This window comes from Triturus cristatus, chromosome 11, assembly GCF_964204655.1.
Source record: "Triturus cristatus chromosome 11, aTriCri1.1, whole genome shotgun sequence".
Lineage (NCBI taxonomy): Eukaryota > Metazoa > Chordata > Amphibia > Caudata > Salamandridae > Triturus > Triturus cristatus.
Genome location: NC_140594.1, coordinates 633,732,527 through 633,749,956, shown reverse-complemented (window position 1 = coordinate 633,749,956; position 17,430 = coordinate 633,732,527). Strand labels below are relative to the sequence as shown.

Here is a 17,430-nt window from a genome sequence, read left to right as displayed (position 1 = left end):
CCTGGAATCTCTCCATTGCAGTGGCCTCATGCGGCCCTGGTTACGTCATCGTACGGTCCAAAGAGGGATCGCTCACATCATTGAAATTGCCTCCTATGATATGTGTAGCAGGGCCAGACTGTAAGAGGAGGTCTGTCAGTTTATCCAGCGTACGCTACAGGAGACGTGAGGGAGGGTAAACACTAATAATAAACCAAACAGTGTGGTTCCAGGTGCCCTGGTCTGCTACATATTTGCCATCTGGGTCCTCCCATCGTTGAGTGACTCGGAAAGGGGGTGATTTTTTAATAAGAATTGCCACTCCCCTCGACCCTCGGGTGAATCCCGCATGTGCCAGGGTGGTGTAGTGCCCCCTACCTAGGAACGAGCAGTGTGGACCCATAAGATGCGTTTCCTGTAGAATATCCGGTTTGTGCCTTTTAATGTAATTAGATACTAAACCACTTTTGATTTTGTTCCCTAATTCATTGACGTTCCACGTCATCACTGTGTATCCACCCACGGCCATTGTGTAACAAAATTAAAAGCGTTACATGCCCACCCCATGCCTTGAACAATGCCCAGACATTGCCATCTCTTCTCAGTTTCAGTATTCATGCAAAGTAATTGAACAAAACTACCCTCCCTTTCTCCCATTAAACATACTCCAAAACCTGTAACAGTGTCCCGTATATCCCCCTCCCCACACTCTGTAGAAACCCCCACCACCCCCAAATTTGTCAATATGACAGCACTGGCACGGGTAAACCACCCAGAGGTCTGAAGCCCTCCCCCTTCCCTTATTTATGATGTTCACTATTGGCATGTTTGGTTTCTCTAACTGTGGTGGCAATGAGCGGTGTTTCTGTATTGTGGTTGTGCCTGAATCCACGTTGTGTGATATCAAGGAGCTGGTGGTTGCTGAGGTGGTTGGTGAGTCCGTCGGTTCATTCGTTTCTCTAAGAACTTTAGTATGGTAGGATGGAGATGGGTCTGTAGTTGGAAAGCGTGACTGGCTCAGCAGATGGTTTCTTGAACAGAGGCATGATGGTGGCATGTTTCCAGGTTTCTTGGAATGTGAATGGGGAGGGATTGAGGATGTGGGATAGTTTTTACTGATTGGTTGGAGTCCTTTGGTGGAAGCGTGGTCTTCATGGAAGCAGCGATTTTAACATTGGTGACAGTAGGCCACAAGGTCAGTAATTTTTCATCTGCCATAATGGGAAATTGAATTTCAATAGCAACGGGGTCTGGTTGAGAGTCGAAGTTTCTATATAGGAGGTGAATTTGTTATAAAAAGAATTCTGAGAGTTTGTTGCAAAAGCCTTGTAAGGGGGTGGTGCTGCTGGTGGCGGCAGTAAGCATGGTCAATCAATCAATCAATCAATCAATCAATCAATCAGGGTTTTTTTAGAGCGCGCTACTCCCTCGTGAGGGTCTCAAGGTGCTGGGGGATGGGGGGGGGGAGCAGCTCCAGATCAGTTGAAGAGCCAGGTCTTGAGGTCCTTCTTGAACGTGTGAAGGATTGGGGAGCGTTTGATGTTCACAGGGAGCTGGTTCCAGGTCTTGGCTGCGATGTAGGAGAAAGCTCTCCCGCCTGCTCTGTTTCTGCGGACGCGGAGGACCTCTGCCAGGGCAAGGTTGGTGGAGCGGAGGTTCATCTTGGGTACGTGGAAGGAGACTCTCTCGTTGAGGTATTTGGGTCCGATAATGAGGGATTTGTAGGCGGTGGTGAAATCTTTGATGATGTTGAAGATTTATTTGCTGCTATTTGTGCTGGTGTTGATGCGAACTGCAAGAGCTGTGCAGTTGGTGTTTTGTATCTGCTGGTGATAGTGTGCTAGGGCTCATTTGAAGATGTCTTTATCTGCGGTGTCTTTACTTGTTCTTTCTATGCTCTCCAGTTGCATGCAGTGACGTTTCACCAGCCTGGGTTCCTCTGTGTACTAGCAGGCCTGTGGTTGGGGTCTTGCCTTTGGGTTGTGCTTGAGGGTAGTATAGGTGTTGGTGCATGCGGTGACCCAGCTGTTGAGGTTTTTGGTGGGTTTCAGCAAGCCGCCGGTGTGCTCAGGCCTTTGCTCGGAGAGGATGGAAGCCCACTCCTCTTCTGAGATGTGGTTCATGGGGTGCTAGCTCTGTGATGGTGCGGGATGGGTAGACTGAAACTGACATGGGCGTTGTCTGTCCAGCTCATAGTTGCTGGCTTGTTGACTGTGATGCTTCTGATTGAGGAGAAAATCAAGTTCAATAGTTGTCCAGTGGTGTGGGTGTGTTTGGTAATGTGCTGGCTGAGGCTAAGCTTTGCTAGGTTTTCTAGATGGGCCATAGAGTTTGGGTCGGTGCTGTCTTCTAGGAGAAAGTTAACGTCTCTGAGGAGGATGTGAGTGCTGACTTTGATGATGAGGGGCACGACGAAGTCGGTGATGTCACTGGTGAAATTGGTGCGAGGTCCAGGTGTCTGTGTATGAGGGTTCTGCCCAGGGAGAAGTTGACTGTGATGAGTATCTTGAATGTGAGGTGTTCCACGTAGCTGGTGGGGGTGTCCGTGGAGGTGGTGCAGCTCATGGTATCTTTGAATATGATGGTGACTCCATCTACGGGCTTGTGCTGACGGTCTTGCCTAACGATCTTGTAGCCAGCAGGAACGGGAGGAAAGAGTATGTCCGGGGCAGGGTCATGCAGTAGGTCCCATATTTTTGTGGCATGTTTGGTGAGCGAGCAGGTTTTGAGGAGCATGGATGTGAGTATGGCATTTTGTTTGGGTGGTGTTTGGTGTGTGTGTGAGGAATTAGAAACCCCAGCACCATGCAATTCTTTATAGCGGTTATAAATTGTAATTTTGAGTGTCTTATTGTGTCTTTGCTTTTTTATTAGGAAAAAATATTTTAAGACTTGCAGTAATATCACACAACATTGTTAGTAAATTTGGCCAATAATTTTCTTACAAGAATACCAGAATTTATTATTTTCGAACGGCGCTTCAGTTTAACTCTGTCAATTTACACTTATAGCGAAAAAAGGGATGAAGGTGAAACACATTTTGGCTGAATGCCGAAAAACATTTTGCAACTCTACTTTAAATATTCTTCCTATAAGGATTGTACATATATATTGCCGTTAATATACATGTGGAACATTTCTAGGCAACAGAAAGTTGTTTCATAAAGTCAGAAACGAGGCAAAACTAACAATCCAACTGAGCACAGGAAACTCAAAAGCTAAACATAAGCTTTGCTGGAACCATCATTGTCAAACTGTTTCCTTTCCTTGACATTTGATGCTGCAGTCTGTGTGGTTGTGTAGTCATACTGGTATCGCCTATGAGAAAAAGACAAATTGTGCATTAATGTGGGTACCCATTGAATGCTTTTTAACTGCATTAATCAGGAAATAATATAAAGAATAGTTCTGTCGTGTTTTTTCCAGACATCATAATATTTATTTATTTTAAAGGCTTTAAATAGCGCTAGCTAGACCTAGGGGTATCAGAGCGCTTTACAGAATCAAGAGCAAGGCAATAATCATTGGATCAATAGTTGCATACAGTTTAAAATAAGGGAAGTGAAAGTCTAACAAAGGAACACACATTAATATATACGAAGAAACACTTGTAGGAACATGAAGGATGGAATTACTGAAATGAGGTCCAATCAATTAACAGTTATGGGGCCATAAAGCACTGGCTAGGTTAGACCCAGCGGTAACAGAGCGCAGTACAGAAGCAAGAGCAAGGTAATAGTCATAGGTTAAAGATAAATAAAATATAAGATAGGAGAGGTAAACGTCTACAGAGGAGCACATGTTACTGTTTACATAGAAACAATTTTAAGGTCATGGAGGATGGAAAATTACAGAAATTAGGTCAAAACTAAAATAAATAAGGGACCATGGAGAGCAGGACAACAGGAACAATAAAGGTATACACAAGAAAAATAAAGGCCAGCTAATCAGCAGAGGAATGACCTAATCACAGGAGCCTAATAGAAATCAAGTTCGGTTTGATTCAGGGCTTCAGTATTTATTTGGCGTTTTAGGTATCTTTTAAAGCCTCAGTAGGAGGGGTTGCAGAGAAGGTCCCTCGGGGGGGCCTTCAAGATGCTGGGAACATTACCTGAAAAAATGCGAGTCTGGGTAGATTTCTTTTTTAGTAACAGGGTACGGGGAGAAGATCGGTGGAGCGTCTTATAGTTCTGGCACTTCCTGCTCTTGTGAGTCTGTTGTCTAAATAGTCTGGGGATTGAGAGTGAAGTGCTTTGTGGGTGATGCAGGCGGTCTTGTAGTTGCATCTTCCTTCGATGGGAGGCCAGTTAAGGGAATTAAGGGCAGGCGTGATGTGTTCATACCGTTTGCAGTCTGTTATATGCCGGGCTGCCATGTTGAGTACTGATCTGAGGGGGGGCGAGGTGAGTTTTTGGGGTCCCGGTGAGTATAGCATTCCCGTAGTCGAGTTCAGAGAGGACTAGCGATTAAACAACCCACTTGAAATCGTCAGATTGGATGAAAGGTTTAATTTTTTTTAGGTGTATAAGTGAGTAAAACGCTCCTTTGGCTGAGTTATTGATGTTGTCCTTCAGTGACAAATCTTTGTCCAGGGAGAAGCATAGGGATTTAGCCGAGTTGGATAGAGTGAGCGGACAGTTTAGGGCCTTGAGATCAGTGATCCAGCCTTGGACTGGGAGGTGGTTACTTTTGGGGGAGAATAGAATGATTTCCGTTTTGTTGGGGTTTCATTTTAGGTGGTTGGAGTAAAACCAGGATTTAATCTTATACAATGAGATGTTAAGATAAAGGATGTTGCTGTGTGATTTGATTTTGTAGTAGAGTTTTGTGTCATCAGCGTAAAGGTGATAATTGATCCCAGTTTGTTTCAAGATGATAGTAAGGTGTTCCATGAAGAGGTTGAAGAGAGGGCGGGGAGTATTGAGCCCTGGGGGACACCAAGAGAGACAGGAGTAGGATTCGAGAGGCAAGAGTTGATTTTGATTTGTTGTCTTCGGTGTTGGAGGTAAGAAGTGAACCATTTTAGGACAGTGCCATTGATACCAGAACGAATGTTCAGAGATTCCAGTAAGGATGAGTGGTTAACTGTATCGAAAACCACTGAGAGGTCCAGTAGGATGAGAAGGCAGGCATCTCCATTCTCTAAGGAACGATGTATGTCATCAGCAATGTTAAGCATGGCGGTTTCTGTGCTGCAGCCTTTCCTGAATCCAGATTGGAAGTAGGTTGTATTTGCCTATGTGTCTGTCAAGTTATTGTAAGACGCATTTCTCCACGGTTTTATCTTGGAGATAGGACATAGGTTGTTGGGATCATTAGGGTCTGCCCTGGGGTTTTTAAGTATGGGTGTGATTTGCCCTAGTTGAAGGGAGTATAGTACGCTAATACCTTTTTATCTATTTTTTTTCTTTAAGCATGAATGTATTTTTTGCAGTATTCCATACAGAAAGTAGCACGTTTAAAGAGCATACGATCTTTGATAAATAGAACTACCCTTAGGCATGGCCCCTATGCCTACCAGGAGTGATAGCAGACCTGCCTGCTTTGAAACTAATTTTGTGTGAGGATAGATCTGGGCCTTGAAGGGGTGGAGTCTGGTGCTTGGGGTTGGGGCTTTGAGCCCAATACCTCCTGGCCAACCATAGAGGGGGTTAGAGGCAAAACATGTAGCCGCGCTTCGAGCCCAACTTCTATAAAAAAGAAATTACAAAGACGTTCGAGGCTGTGGCAGACGACCTGGAGTAGGACTTTGTCATCCCCTGATGGACGTCAGCTAGACATTAGTTACACAAAATGAGCTGGAAGCCCACTCTCTGCTAGCGTTTCCAACTCACTGTGTGCACATGACTGTGTGCACACCTTTTGGTATTAGCTGCTCGTCAGTTGATTGTGTGACAGGAGCAGATATCGTGTGACACATGGTAGCGACATGTGAGTTAGCAGGTTTGTGATAGTAATTTTCAAGTAGCCTCTAATTCACTGAGCTCTGGTATGCACAGCTGGAGTGCTGTAATCTTAATGTGCAGCTGGTTTGCAAATTCATTTGCTAATGAGCATGCAATGGCTTGGCACTGTAAATACCCAGTATTACTGTTATTCAATTTAATGGCAGTCACCGAGTTGACAGGAGAAGAATATAGTACTGTTTGGCCCTTCTGTGGCCTAATCAATTGACACATACAGGTAAAAGCAGAAAGCCTATATCTCACTGATTCATACTGTTAGTTTAATTCCATTTGGCCTGAATGGATTCCTAGAGAATGATCCTCTTCTTGAATTTGCAATAAAAGTTTACTTGCCTCTGAGCTTAAAGACTCTGGGCCCGATTCACAGAACTAACTTAAGACAAAATCCTAAACTTACTACCATTTCGGTATTCACAGAAGGCACTTACTCATTGATGAGTAAGTGCCTTCTGTGAATACCAAAATGAGTAACTTACTCATTTTGAGTACCTTACTCATTTTGAGTAACTTACCTATTTTGGTATTCTCAGAAGGCACTTACTCATTGATGATTAAGTGCCTTCTGTGAATACCAAAATGAGTAACTTACTCATTTTGAGGAACTTACTCATTTTGAGAAACTTACTCATTTTGGTATTCACAGAAGACACTTACTTATTGATGAGTAAGTGCCTTCTGTGAATACCAAAATGGTAGTAAGTTTAGGATTTTGTCTTAAGTTAGTTCTGTGAATTGGGCCCAATATCACTTTTAATGGAAATGTCCTAACGTAATCTTTTCTGTAACACCCTCTTTCATTTTGGGCCTTGTTTATTGTAATATGCAGGAGACAAACTTCGTTTTTCCAGCAAAATGCATACGGTCTATTAGGGACCAATGAAAATGTGCCTCCACCTCAGAACCCACTTCCTATCACTTTAAGCCACACTTTAGGCCACACTTACTGTAAGACATGGAGGCAACACTTACTATCAGACATGATGATTGATCCCTTTGCCATTCTGCCTCAGTGGCTGTGATGCATTTCATCTGGGGGAGGGACACTAGGAACCCAGGCCAACCCAACACAGGGAAACAACCCCCATCCCAGATCAAGAGAGTACACTGGAAATTAAAGTATATGTGTTGAAACAGAGACAACAGGAAACCAGCGTGCAACCATGCAAGCAGAACAGGAAGGTAATGTTAGTAGACAAAGGGACAAGATTCCTCATATGGGTCCTTCAGAGAAGGATTCTGAGCAGTGAGGGGGTAGCTAGACCTGAGAGCATGTCACAAATATCTAGGGTTGGAGCGCTATACTTAGGGCACACTGGGACAGAACAGCATTCCTCCCCAAAGGTCCAGGTTCAGTGAAAGCAATGAGTGATTTAGGTTTGTTGGGAGCAGCCTCTCGAATCCCACACTAATAGAGAAGAATGCATTTAAAAAAATGTTTTTTTAACTCCTTACCCTTTCCAATTTATTTTCAGCAGAGAAATTCTTGAAGTGAAGCATATAGGGTATTAATTCCAAGATTCCTTGGTATGTTTTGTCACACCCATTCTGAGATAGGGTGTGCCACTCAAAAATGTAATTGAATTATTTGGTGAAATTGGCATACTTTCACAATAAACAGCTATTTTGATTGTGTTGATCCTGTGAGCATTTCCCGGCCTAACATTGTTGCATTTGCTAAGGCTTGGCATAATTTCTTACTGCTGTGATTGTATTACCCTGCCTGGTTTAAGGGTTTTCTAATTTGTGAAGGTTGGAGTGGAGCACGGAATCAGATAAGATATAACCATCAACAAGGTGGGGAAATTGTCATCTTTCTAATGGAGTAGCAGATGGAAAAACACTATTCCACCAAAGTCGGGGTTCGAAACATAGCTAACTTAACCTGAAAGTAAACAAAGAATAGTTACAGAGGGATATGTCTGCGACTAAGCCACATCCCCATTTGACTATGGTATATTGATTTATGGAATGGGGTGCCTTTAACATATTTACTCATAAACCCAGAGGTGAAGCATGCACAGAACCAATGAAAAGACAATTTCCTGATGACTGGATGGGAGTCCGGAAGACATGAGTAGGTATGTATTCAGCAGATATCCTTGAACCATGAACCACTGATGTGATTTGAAACATATGTTCACATCCCAACAATTTACATACCAATTGATCAAAGAGTTGCCTTGTTGCGTATAAACTGAGCGCTGACTTGCGAGCGCGTCAGAATACCTTCACCCCTCCTGAGGCACAGCCGGGAGATAGCCTTTGCGTATTTGCACACTCATTTTTTTTTTTAAAAATACCTGTAACTTTTTGCTGCTATACTTGACCAGTATCTGCCTTCCCGGTTCCCCTGCCTGAAAGCATTCCCAGCAGCCGACCTAGCGCTGAGAGGGAGAGCTCGCGGGAGTCTTGGCAGGCGCCATCGGCCACGCTGAAGCGAGGGACATGCCCCCCTCGAGGCCACGCCCCCTTGTTGCGTATAAACTGAGCGCTGACTTGCGAGCGCGTCAGAATACCCTCACCCCTCCTGAGGGACAGCCGGGCGATAGCCTTTGCGTATTTGCACACTCATTTTTTTTAAAAATACCTGTAACTTTTTGCTGCTATACTTGACCAGTATCTGCCTTCCCGGTTCCCCTGCCTGAAAGCATTCCCAGCAGCCGACCTAGCGCTGAGAGGGAGAGCTCGCGGGAGTCTTGGCAGGTGCCATCGGCCACGCTGAAGCGAGGGACATGCCCCCCTCGAGGCCACGCCCCCTTGTTGCGTATAAACTGAGCGCTGACTTGCGAGCGCGTCAGAATACCTTCACCCCTCCTGAGGCACAGCCGGGAGACAGCCTTTGCGTATTTGCACACTCATTTTTTTTTTAAAAATACCTGTAACTTTTTGCTGCTATACTTGACCAGTATCTGCCTTCCCGGTTCCCCTGCCTAAAAGCATTCCCAGCAGCCGACCTAGCGCTGAGAGGGAGAGCTCGCAGGAGTCTTGGCAGGCGCCATCGGCCACGCTGAAGCGAGGGAAACGCCCCCCTCGAGGCCACGCCCCCTTGTTGCGTATAAACTGAGCGCTGACTTGCGAGCGCGTCAGAATACCTTCACCCCTCCTGAGGCACAGCCGGGAGATAGCCTTTGCGTATTTGCACACTCATTTTTTTTAAAATTACCTGTAACTTTTTGCTGCTATACTTGACCAGTATCTGCCTTCCCGGTTCCCCTGCCTGAAAGCATTCCCAGCAGCTGACCTAGCGCTGAGAGGGAGAGTTCGCGGGAGTCTTGGCAGGCACCATCGGCCACGCTGAAGCGAGGGACACGCCCCCCTCGAGGCCACGCCCCCTTGTTGCGTATAAACTGAGCGCTGACTTGCAAGCGCGTCAGAATACCTTCACCCCTCCTGAGGCAGAGCCGGGAGATAGCCTTTGCGTATTTGCACACTCATTTAAAAAAAAAAAAATACCTGTAACTTTTTGCTGCTATACTTGACCAGTATCTGCCTTCCCGGTTCCCCTGCCTGAAAGCATTCCCAGCAGCCGACCTAGCGCTGAGAGGGAGAGCTCGCGGGAGTCTTGGCAGGCGCCATCGGCCACGCTGAAGCAAGGGACACGCCCCCCTCGAGGCCATGCCCCCTTGTTGCGTATAAACTGAGCGCTGACTTGCGAGCCCGTCAGAATACCCTCACCCCTCCTGAGGCACAGCCGGGAGATAGCCTTTGCGTATTTGCACACTCATTTTTCTTAAAAATACCTGTAACTTTTTGCTGCTATACTTGACCAGTATCTGCCTTCCCGGTTCCCCTGCCTGAAAGCATTCCCAGCAGCCAACCTAGCGCTGAGAGGGAGAGCTCGCGGGAGTCTTGGCAGGCGCCATCGGCCACGCTGAAGCGAGGGACACGCCCCCCTCGAGGCCACGCCCCCTTCCTGCCCTATAATAATGTGTATGCACCGGAAGCGCAGCGGACGAGCGCAGCGGGCGCGACGAATGCGCGCATAAGGCAAGCTCGTGTGCGCTCGTCCGCGCCGAGTCAGGGCCTAGGGCCAGTCCCTCTGCCTCCCAGTCCTCAGAACCTATACACTACAGTGCTGAAACCCTCCACAGTCTTAGGACACCCAACAGCAACTGTAGTCGACACAGCTATCAAGCTGACACCCTGCCGCCTACCTGTCCTAAATGCCACTACTCCTTCAAACCCAAATTAATCATGGAACCGCTACACGACTTCCGTATGTTCTTATTGAACTGCCGCTCTCTCCCCAAACATACGGCTGAAATCGCGCTTCTAATAGAGGAACACACACCAGACATTCTGTTCCTAACAGAAACCTGGTTATCCCCTGAGGCCGACCCAGCGGTCATAGAAGCCCTTCCACCAGGCTTCCAAATCTCCCGCCAAGACCGACTTAAAGGGAGAGGAGGAGGCGTGGCGATAATTCACAAAGAACAACTCCACTGCCGAGTGGTTTCCGAAACCATTACGGACTGTGAAAGTATTACTTTCAATATTGAATTATTACCCAACAGTTGCCTTTCCGGCGCTCTTATCTACCGCCCTCCCGGCCCCCCGAAGCAGTTCCATGTCAGTCTACCTTTTAGCGTGGCTGAACATCTTAATATCACATCCAACTTCATCCTGCTAGGTGACTTTAATTTTCATTTCGAGTCATCTTCAGACCACATAGCCTTGACCTTAGCAGAGGATCTAGCAGCTCTGCAACTCTCCCAACGGGTCACCTCTGCCACCCACGTGAAGGGCCATTTGCTGGACCCAGTCTTCAGCAACTGCCCTGGCCTTCTAACCAGTCCACCTATTCCCCTGCCCTGGACGGATCATTTCCTGATCCCCATTAACTGGACGGTGTTTAAAACCCCAGAACCAACACCTACCACTAGACTCACGAGAGCTTGGTCCCACCTAGCAGTTGACAAGGGGACCAGCAAACTGGCTGAGAATCCACTTATGATTAATGACAACCCCGGCCTAGCTAACCAGGCCTATGTCAACTGGATCACTCAATCTCTTGATGTTGTTCTGCCCAAAAAGAAAATCACGCTCAAACGTTCCCACAAAACTGCCCCGTGGTATACGGAGACTCTTAGAGACAATAAACGACTCTGCAGGAAATCGGAAAGACGTTGGCGATCTGATTATTCTATAGACAATAAAACCCTCTATCGAGAAGCCATCAGTGAATATAAAACACTGATAAAAGCGGCACAAGCCTCATACTTCTCCGCGAAAATCCTGCTTGCTAAATCTAAACCCAAGGAAATTTTCCAAATCATTAAAAAACTAACTAAACAGCCCCCTCGCCTGCAGGCGGACAAGTCCACTACCCACTGCAATAATATCGTTGAATTTTTTCATCAGAAAATAATATCTATCTACTCTGCCTTTCCCCCGAAAAACCCTACTCCCTCAACCCCCTCTCTCCATCCCGCTACCCCTCCCCCCCCAGTAAACAGCCACCCACGTTGACTCACTTCCTCCCTCTGGATCTCGCTACTCTTGAACCCTTAGCACGAAAAGTAAAATCCGGATCCCCTGATGACCCGGCCCCACCAGACATAATAATGGCAGCTTCGCAGACCACCCTACCTATTATTAGGGATGTCTTAAATGCCTCCATCTCTTCTGGCACGGTCCCGACCGTATGGAAGCAGGCTATGGTCAGAGCCTTATTAAAAAAGCCTAATTTGGACTCTACCAATCTGAGCAACTTCCGCCCCATTTCCCTGCTCCCATGGGCAAGCAAGATCCTGGAGAAATATATAAATCTACAACTTATAAACTTCCTGGAAGATCACCACCTATTGGACCCCACCCAGACGGGCTTTAGACCTAAACATGGGACCGAGACCGCCCTCCTCATGGTCACCGAGGAAGCCAGAAAAATCCTGGATCAAGGAGGATCAGTGGCAGTGATCCTCCTTGATCTCAGCGCGGCCTTTGACACGGTCAGCCATGACACTCTGCTGCACCGCATATCCCAGGCCGGGATTAAGGACAAAGCCTGGTCTTGGTTCCAGTCCTTCTTAGAGGATAGATCTTTTCATGTGTTCGAAGGCGAGTCTGTGTCCACCAGCAGACCTTTGAAGTGCGAAGTCCCCCAGGGCTCTTCTCTGAGCCCTGCACTCTTTAATCTGTACATGAGGCCGCTGGCTGATGTTGTCCGCCCATTTGGGATTAAGATCATCTCCTATGCGGACAACACACAGCTGGTGGTCTCCATGACGCAGGCAGCCAATCCACCTGCTCGGGCGGGCTCAGAGAGTGCCTGGAGGAAGTGAAGATCTGGATGTCCCTATCGTGCTTAAAATTGAATGGGGACAAAACTGAGCTTATGCTTCTAGGCCCCTCGGATCTTAGTCTCCCCGTCTCCCTGTGGCCGCCTAGTTTGGGATCCCCCCCAACTCCCAAAAACAGTATCAAGAGTCTCGGAGTCCGGCTGGACAGATCTCTGTCCTTTAATGTACAATCCATAAAACTCTCAGCCACTTGTTTTGGCATCATGAGGATGTTAAAGAAAATTCTCCCTCTCCTTCCTCTGGAAGCCAAACAAGCAGCCGTACAAGGTCTAATTCAGTCACGCCTTGATTTTAATAACGCACTCTATCTTGGTGCTCCTGATTCCACTTTGAGAAGGCTTCAGACAGTCCAGAACTGCGCAGCACGCATTTTACTCGACCTTCCCCGCAGACAGTCAGTGAGGTCCGGACTGGTATCCCTTCACTGGCTACCAGTGCGCCAGAGAGTTATGTTTAAAGCTATGTGCATAGCTCACCAGGCTTTCTGGAACACTGGCCCCAGGATTACGCGCTACACGTACACGTAATTACCCACTACACGCCCAGCAGAAGCCTACGCTCTAGTCAGACTTTCCTTGCATTGGCCCCCAGAATTAAAAGAGCCTGATCCGGAGGTAGAACATTCTCCCATAATGCTGCCAGAGCCTGGAACGGCCTCCCGTTGCATCTCAGAGCCAACCCCAATCTTACGGCCTTCCGCAAACAGCTGAAAACCTTTTTATTTCATCCTGTCTAATTTACCCCCGTTCTCTCCCCTCCTGGGCTACTGTGTGGGTCAGTGGTATTCTCAGCGCTTGGACGCCTCCGGGCAGCAATTCGCGCTCTACAAATGTACATCCAATCCAATCCAATCCTTGTTTAAGCTCTCAGGAACATTCTTGGCTTTATGAGAGGTGCATGCTCCTTTGCTCATTCAAGGGAGAGTGGTGTATTGTTTTGGGCGCATTGAGCCCTCTTCCATTGAGTGCATTTTTTTGAAGTTGGAATGCCCTTCTCAAATGCATACAAAAGTCACAATTCCATATTACATAGACAAACCAACCAGTGTAGCATCTAACAATGATTATGACTACTATGTTTTCACATACAGGTACTACCGCAGTGTGTCTAAGCAATTCTAGACCAGAATGGGTTTATCCTCAACCTACTAAAGTAAGGTAGGAAAGGAGGGTAATATAAAGGGGATCTTAGGCCCTGACGAAAGCCGTAAAGACCTGTTAAGGGCTACATCGAAACCGGCTGAATCATGTTGACAGATATGCAGTTAGGAGGGGTGACGGGCTAGCAATAATCCCTGTCAACACCATCCTATATTCTTTTTGATCCTGACCGGGAAGTCCAGGAATAAAGTATTTAGATGGATATTCCTGAGCCAGTTTTAAATTCTACATACTGCACTTATATTTCTTTTTTGATCCCTAAAATGTTACGTTTGTATTGTCTTCCCCCTCCCTTTTACTCCACCCCAGGCGTTGGTGTGCGAGAGGGTGTTGTTTAGCAAGCCCTATGATGAAGCTTGCCACTAATTTGTGGGTGAGAGCAAGTTTCAAATAAACAACGCGTGCCATCAAACATAATAGCGTGATTGCAAATACTCTTACCTCTTGTTGTGTGTTTAGGCACAATTGCATAAACCAGAGAAAATGAATATCCCATAATAACATTCACATGTCCTGTTTATCTTCATAAACATTGGTGTATACTGTGCAACAGAATCCCATGAAAGACCAACACACAATCTCAAACTCCATGTCTGACAGAGAATGTAGCAAATCAGATTGCTAACTTATGGGAAATAGACATGACCATCTCAATATGAGCTGGAACTGAGCTCCCACAAGGCACACAATTCTGGCCCTTAAAATGGTAAGATGGTTTCTGTGAGCAACCCTTAGCTCACCATTGATTGTTCCTAGCGCACCGCCCTCAATCCCTAGCTCACCATTTTGGTTCATGCAGCAAAGCGTTCTTCAGAGAAATATATTTTGCACATGTGCCACACAAAACAAAAGCTTCAAATGTCCAAGCCAAGTTGGAGCACTGAGAAAAGTTAATGAAAACATACCATAAAAAATAAATGAAGATCAAATGTTATAGCAAAGACAAAAATACATTCCAAATAACAGCAAAATAAAACGCCAATGGTAGTTTATGGGGTGCAGAAGACAGCCACTGATGTACCTTTCACCACTAACTCATAATGGACTTCAACTGGGTAGAAGTTTGTGGTTCACAGTGGTCAAATGAATTCCCATTCGACTTAGAACCTTTTTTGAATGAAAAAACCTTCAGCAATGCAACGCTGAGAATGGTAGCCAAGGACGGCATGGCTAAGCCGAGCGGCAAGATGGGCACCTAATTTGTCAGCTCCACCGACCGAGCATACAGATCCGTCCATTATCCATTTAAAAGTGCCTACCCTGGGGCCTTAACGCCTGAATCATCAATCGGAAGGGCTGAGGACTGGATCGATATCTCCTGAGGCCGGAAAGGAGATATGGAACCCAGGCAGCGCGACCTGCGTCAACGGGCCAGACTGGCGTAGAGGAACGGCCGGCTGGCCGGGCGTATCACTGGCAGTGAACTACCTCCGAAGTGCTGCCTTGAGTAGCGGACTGTTAGGCAATTGCTGGTGGCACCCCATCGAGTCAGGCGGAGAGACTCAAACCGCGGCCGCCATCATCCGTGGGCCGCAAGCGCTGCGAATGCGCTGCCGGCGATCGGCGAACGGATGCAGAGAAGGGCGGAGGACTGTGAGAGCGAAGAGAGGAGCCGAGGGGCTGGCTGGCGCATCCCTGCAGCATCGGCATTGACGCCACGTTTGGCCCTCACCGTAGCAGCAGAAAGACCTCATGGGGTGACTAAGGTGAAGGGGAAGCCCGCGCTGGTTGGGAGAATGGTGCAGAGCCAGGCTCCCCATTGATCTATCAGAGAAGCTTCACGCAGCTCCGGCAGGGACAGCGCGGGACTAGAGCCGCCATGCCGCTGTACTACAGGACTGGCACACAGTGGCGCATTTGCAATCTATACCCAGACCTCCACATCTGCAGCCGTGTGCGGCGCTGGCCTGCTTATTGACTTGTGGCAATCCAGGCGGAAGATTCAGTGACCGGGAGGAGGTGGTTACCCCCCGTGGCTGCCGCTCTGCCCGGCTGACCGCAACAACCGTTGCGCGAGTGGGCACAGACTACCGCTAAGGGGATCCTTCGGTGTGGACCCTCCCTCCCCTGACGCTAACTCTTGGGTACAGCCGAGGCGCATATTTGGAGCGGCTTTGGTGCGCAGTTGATCACACCCTGGAGCTGGGGGCCCAGGATGGGCGGATTCAGAGTTCACACTTCGGCAATTGAAAGACTGGGTCGCACAGGAAGACGAATATTGGTGCCCCGCTGCTGCCCGCTACTCATTGCTCTCAGTACCAGTAGCAAATTAACCTGACTGGAGAGACTTGTATTCACCATGGCAGGGAGCCGCAGTTCAAAAGCAACCCTCCAGGCTAAATTGACGAAATACGCATGGGAGGGGGGTCCCAGCGGGAGTCCCAAAGGAGGATTAACTGCAACCGACAAATATGAGCCCGGAGGGAAGACAAAGGAACCAACGTTGCAGGACATTCTTGAAGCCATAACCACAGTCTGCATGTCCTTGGAGTCGCGTATTGACATGGTGTCCACCGAAGTATCTCTTTTCAGGGAAGATATACGTTCAATGAATTCGCGATTAAAGGACGTTGAAATCAAGGCGACCTCCCTGGTTGAAGACACGTCAGAGTTGCAGAGAAAGGTAGAAGATCTGCAAAAGCACGCAACGAAATTGGAAGCACAGTTGGATGACTATGAAAAGCGCTCCAGGCGCAACAACGCCTAGCTAAAAACAGTTGATAATTGAATAGCTGTGTAACCGAACTTTCTAAGTATTTTCGACACACGCAACCTCGCAAATCAGATGGGAGACACAGGTTCGTGTTGCACACAGAGGCTTAATTTTTTTATTCCGTTTTTTCATTCCATTGTTTTAAATGCGCACCATGCATGCAACCACACGCAAATGCAGAACCAACACACAGATTACAGTGGTAAATTATTTCAGTTAGCAAGCACATTAATCACTTTTTTTGGTACCATAAAAAGCAGTCTATGAACCAACAGAATGTTTCATTAGACGTGGTTCCTCATGTGATAAATGTTTGTTTCATTGTTTAGGTACCCCTGATAAAGGGCCCCAGTTGAGCCCGAAATGCATTGGGATCATTCATAAAAAACCTTAAAAGTACAATCAACTGCATCAGGATGTTGGTCCTTGCGTTGGAATGGAAATGAATTCATCTTTATGAAAGAATAAAGTACAATTTCAACTTCCATTACACGTTTTTTATTCACCCTCTTTGACTGAACTACTCAAAAATTGAATTTCGCCCACGCGATTCACACATCGTAGCGCCCAGAGGGACGTTCTTTAATGGTAGAGAACGCATGAACAAATTCAAGCCTATAAAACTGTCATTCAGGGGGTAGTGTTGGGGCAGATTGCTGGATGACGCAAGGAAAAAACTGCGGATCTGGTGCGCTTAGAGGATGAGGTCCTGGTCTTAGAACGCGCAGTCTGTACGCAGGACTCGGAGAAGACGCGTCATAAGCCTCGTATTAAGGCAAAAGAATTCTCTGATTTGGCCACTGACGCAGCTAAAGCACAATACAGGGCGACTCTTAGCAGGATCTATGACGTAGGCGATAAGGCAGGCAAGCTTCTGGCATGGCTGGACCACAGAGAGGGGGCGAGGCGCGTAGTGGTTGAAATTGCCACCGACCAGCATTCCCGTGTTACCGCACCGCAAGACATTGCGGATGGGTTTGGAAAACACTATCGCTCCCTATATACTTCCCGCACGATCTATTCAAGGATAAGGCTTTATCTCTACTCCTGCGATATTGACGTACCGGCTCTTACTGCAGAGGACAGCTCTGATCTGGAGCGTGACCTCACTGTGACCGAAGTGGAGAAAGCCATCCATGACCTGCACGGGGGAAAGCATTGGGTCCCAATGGGATCCCCATAGAATTATTTAAGTTGACAACGAACATGGATGCCCCTTATCTCACGGACATGTACCGGGAGAGTAAAGAGATTGGAATTCTTCCCGAAGACCACAGGCCGGCTACCATCATTGTCATCCACAAACGGGGCAA

The 17,430-nt window shown here is 47.2% G+C and overlaps 1 protein-coding gene and 1 long non-coding RNA gene across 4 annotated transcripts in view; one reads left to right on the top strand and one right to left on the bottom strand.

The window, feature by feature from the left end:
• LOC146785208 (uncharacterized) overlaps positions 1–17,430 on the top strand; it is an 86,805-nt gene that overhangs the window by 57,619 nt on the left and 11,756 nt on the right. The window lies entirely within an intron of this gene.
• Positions 2,831–17,430, bottom strand: part of LOC146785206 (claudin-15-like) — a 404,144-nt gene continuing 389,544 nt past the window's right edge. For 2 of the 3 annotated variants that reach the window (XM_085634110.1, XM_085634112.1), the window contains exon 6: positions 2,831–3,297. In XM_085634110.1, coding sequence (XP_085490236.1) covers positions 3,198–3,297 — 100 coding nt within the window. In that variant the 3' untranslated portion in view covers positions 2,831–3,197. The remainder of the gene's footprint in view (positions 3,298–17,430) is intronic. The other variant, XM_085634111.1, reaches the window with a different exon arrangement.